The sequence below is a fragment of the Lagenorhynchus albirostris genome, chromosome 7, assembly GCF_949774975.1.
Source record: "Lagenorhynchus albirostris chromosome 7, mLagAlb1.1, whole genome shotgun sequence".
NCBI lineage: Eukaryota > Metazoa > Chordata > Mammalia > Artiodactyla > Delphinidae > Lagenorhynchus > Lagenorhynchus albirostris.
The window spans coordinates 80,762,470-80,767,042 of record NC_083101.1 but is presented as its reverse complement, the minus strand read 5'-3'; the positions used below and the strand labels follow the sequence as shown (position 1 = coordinate 80,767,042).

At 41.5% G+C, this 4,573-nt stretch overlaps 1 protein-coding gene across 1 annotated transcript; it reads left to right on the top strand.

Moving 5' to 3' along the window:
- The first annotated feature begins 2,757 nt into the window (after nucleotides 1–2,757).
- On the top strand, nucleotides 2,758–3,481 carry LOC132522962 (translationally-controlled tumor protein-like). Its single transcript, XM_060153529.1, has one exon. The coding sequence runs from the start codon at nucleotides 2,789–2,791 to the stop codon at nucleotides 3,305–3,307; it is 519 nt and encodes a 172-aa protein (XP_060009512.1). The 5' UTR covers nucleotides 2,758–2,788; the 3' UTR covers nucleotides 3,308–3,481.
- The last annotated feature ends 1,092 nt before the right edge of the window (nucleotides 3,482–4,573 follow it).

The window sequence follows — 4,573 nt, the reverse complement described above, 5'->3', positions numbered from 1 at the left end:
ATTTTTGGCTCAGGAGGAGTTTTCCCAGGCTGAGATCAAGCCTGACAATTTTAACTTTCCACTTCAGACTGAATCCACTTTGGAATCTACCTGGCTGTTTCTCACACCACTCAGGTGCCTTGTACCTGTGATTTCAGGAATAGAGCTTAAAACCCAGAGAGGGAGGGTGAGATTTCTCTGTAACTGGAGTCATAGAAGGCCCTAAGATTTCTAGAGCTGGAAGGACTTCAAAGATTATTTATAACAAAACCTCTATGTTTTACAAATACAGGAACTAAGATGCAGAGAGAGGAAGGGTGTTGCCCAAGGACACACAGTAAAGTAACAGCAGAGCTATTAACAGTTAAAAGGTACAAGATGCCACATATTAACTCCTTTAATCCTCATAACAACCCTATGGAGACAGCATTAGTAGCACCTTCTCATTTTACAGATGAGGAAACAGTCCCAGAGAGGTAAAGAACTTGCCTGCACTGAAGTCTGTGTTCTCCACTACTTCAATCTACCGCCTCCAAGGATGATGTTGTAGCTTGATGTAGCCTGTGGCTTGAAATATGGTGGGAATATTCATGTCACAGAAATCAGCAAATACTACAAATCAGCTTGTTTTGTTGATTGTCACAGTTTAAGAAAGTGATGAAGGACTTCCCTGGTGATGCAGTGGTTAAAAATCCACCTGCCAATGCAGGGGACATGGGTTTGATCCCCGGTCCGGGAAGATCCCACATGCCACAGAGCAACTAAGCCCATGAGCCACAACTCCTGAGCCCGCGTGCTGCGACTACTGAAACCTGCATGCCTACAGCCCATGCTCCACAACAAGAGAAGCCACCACAATGAGAAGCCCGCGCAGCACAATGAAAGAGTAGCCACAAGAGTAGCCCCCACTCGCCACAACTAGAGAAAGCCCACACGCAGCAATGAAGACCCAAGGCAGACAAAAAAAGTAAAATAAAATAAAAATAAATAAATGAAATAAAATTATTAACAAAAAAAGAGAAAGTGATGAAGATGCCGAAGCACGGGGAGATGCAGGGACCCCCATGAGAGAGATGGGAGGATCAATTTCAACGAGTTTCCAATATGGATCCCACTCTCTCTCATGTGTAACCTTTAAAACAAACTCCTTTTTTCTTAAGTCTTCCCCGTTATCAATAAAAGTGTGTGTGTATGTGTGTGTGTGTTTAGGTATAATTTATATAAAATAAAATGCAGAGATACTAAAAATTCAGTTCACTGAGTTTTTACAGTGTTTACCCCCAGGCAACCACCACTCTAAATGAGAGAACATCCCCATCATTCCAGAAAGTTCGTTCAAGCCTCTAACCAGTAAAATTTCCACCATGGCTTCCAACCTGCCCTCCCCCAGCCATTTTCTGATTTCTTTCATGTATATGGTATTTCAGTCTTCCAGTTGCTCAGGCCAAAAACCTTAGAGTCATCCTTGACTCATCTCTTTCTCTCACACCCGACATCCACAGTGTTTCCTGTCAGGTAGATTTTCAAAATATATCTAAAATCTAACTGCTTCTCATCAACTCCACTGCCGCCTCCTTGGTCCAAGCCACATCATCTCTCACCTTCTGACCGGTCTCCAGCTTCCTTACCTTCCCAAGCTCCTCCACTCCTCATACAGTCTGTTCACACAGCTGCCTGAACAATCTTTTAAAAATGTAAATTCAGATCATGACACTGCTCTGTAAAATGCTCCAATGCTTACCATCTCTCAGAGCAGAATCAACCTCAAGGTCTCTACCGTTGTAAGGTCGTCTCCAATTTTTGGATCTCAATCTACGGCTCCCTGCTGGCTTACCAGGCTCAAGCCAAACCAGCCTCTTTGCTATTCCCAGAACACACAAGCACATTCCCCCCTCACAGACTTTGTCCTTTCTGGTTCTTTTTTTTAAATCAGCTCGTGTGTGTGTGTGTGTGTGTGTGTGTGTGTGTGTGTGTGTGTGTGTGTGTTTTATTTATTTATTTGCTTGCATTGGGTCTTAGCTGCAGCTCACCAGCTCCTTAGTTGTGGCATGCTAACTCTTAGTTGCTGCATGCTTGTGGGATCTAGCTCCCAGACCAGGGGTCAAACCCAGGCCTCCTGCATTGGGAGCACAGAGTCTTAACCACTGCGCCACCAGGGAAGTCCCTGTCCTTGCTGGTTTTGAAACAGGAGAGAAGGGGCAGGGCACAACCTTTAAAAGAATGACATAGAGCCTTATCCACCAGAGGGCAGACAGCAGAAGCAAGAAGAACTTCTGCAGCCTGTGGAAGGAAAACCACACTCACAGAAGAATAGACAAAATGAAAAGGCAGAGGACTTTGTACCAGATGAAGGAACAAGATAAAACCCCAGAAATACAACTAAATGAAGTGGAGATAGGAAATCTTCCAGAAAAAGAGTTCAGAATAATGATATGAAGATGATCCAGGACCTCGGAAAAAGAATGGAGGCAAAGATTGAGAAGATGAAAGAAATATATAACAAAGACCTAGAAGAATTAAAGAACAAACACCTAGAAGAATTAACAAACAAAGATGAACAATACGATCAATGAAATGAAAAATACACTAGAAGGAATCAATAGCAGAATAACTGAGGCAGAAGAACAGATAAGTGACCTGGAAGACTCAATGGTGGAATTCACTGCCTTGGAACAGAATAAAGAAAAAAGAATGGCTTTTCCGCCCACTCCCCCCTCCCTGCAAGTGCCGCTTCTGCTGCACTGTGCTCTCTCTGAGCTCTGGGCTCCTACTAAGCTAGTGCCACCGTTGTCTCCCTCCAGTCGCCATCATGATCATCTACCGGGGCCTCATCAACCATGATGAGATGTTCCCTGACATGTACAAGATCCGGGAGATTGCGGATAGGCTGTGTCTGGAGGTGGAGGGGAAGATGGTCAGTAGGAGAGAGGGTAACATGGATGACTCACTCATTGGTGGAAATGCCTCCTCTGAAGGCCCTGAGGGCAAAGGTACTGAAAGCACAGTAATCACTGGTGTGGATACTGTCATGAACAATCACGTGCAAGAAACCAGTTTCACAAAAGAAGCCTACAAGAACTACATCAAGGATTACATGAAGTCAATCAAAGGGAAGCTTGAAGAACAGAGACCAGAAAGAGTAAAACCTTTTATGACAGGGACTGCAGAACAAATCAAGCACATCCTTGCTAATTTCAAAAACTATCAGTTCTTTATTGGTGAAAACATGAATCCAGATGGCATGGTTGCTCTGCTGGACTACTGTGAGGATTGTGTGATACCAAATATGATTTTCTTTAAGGATGGTCTAGAAATTGAAAAATGTTAACAAATTTGGCTGTTTGGATCTATCACCTGCTCATCATAACTGGCTGGCTGCTGCTTTTCATCCACATAAAACCAGGACTTAGACAAATGGGACTGATGTCAACTTGAGCTCTTCGTTTTGATGTTGATTTGTTTGGAGCGGAGGCACTCTTTTTGAGGAAAATAAAAAAACATGTCATGTAGGTTGTCTAAAAATAAAATGAAAAGAAAAAGGAATGTAAAGAAATGAAGACAGCCTAAGAGACTTTTGGGACAATATTAAACACAACAACATTCACATTATAAGGGTCCCAGAAGGAGAAGAGAGAAAGGACCCGAGAAAATATTTGAAGAGATTATAGTCGAAAACTTCCCTAACGTGGGAAAGGAAATAGCCACCCAAGTCCAGAAAGCACAGAGAGTCCAAGGCAGGATAAACCCAAGAAGAAACACGCCGAGACACATAGTAATCAAACGGACAAAAAATAAAGACAAAGAAAAATTATTGAAAGCAACAAGGGAAAAACGACAAATAACATACAAGGGAACTCCCATAAGGTTAACAGCTGATTTCTCATCAGAAACTCCACAAGCCAGAAGGGACTGGCACAATATATTTAAAGTGATGAAAGGGAAGAACCTACAACCAAGATTACTCTACCTGGCAAGGATCTCATTCAGATTTGATGGAGAAATCAAAAGCTTTACAGACAACGCAGGGAGGTGGGGTGGTGGTGTGATGAATTGGGTGATTGGGATTGACAGGTATACACTGATGTGTATAAAATTGATGATTAATAAGAACCTGCTGTATAAAAAATAAATAAAATAAAATTTAAAAATTTAAAAAAAGAGAACAGATGAAAAGCCAAAACTGATTATTTTATTCCTAGTGACATTTTATATGTTAAATAATTATTTTATAAATTTTTCAGTTGATTATATTGGATTTGATAGGAATAAAAAAACCAAAAAAGCTTTACAGACAAGCAAAAGCTAAGAGAATGCAGCATCACCAAACCAGCTCTACAACAAATGCTAAAAGGACTTCTCTAAGTGGGAAACACAAGAGAAGAAAAGGACCTACAAAAACAAATCCATAACAATTAAGAAAATGGTCATAGGAACATACATACTGATAATTACCTAAAACGTGAATGGATTAAATGCTCCAACCAAAAGACACAGGCTTGCTGAATGGATACAAAAACAAGACCCATATATATGCTGTCTCCAAGAGACCCACTTCAGACCTAGGAACACATACAGACTGTGAAGGGATAGAAAA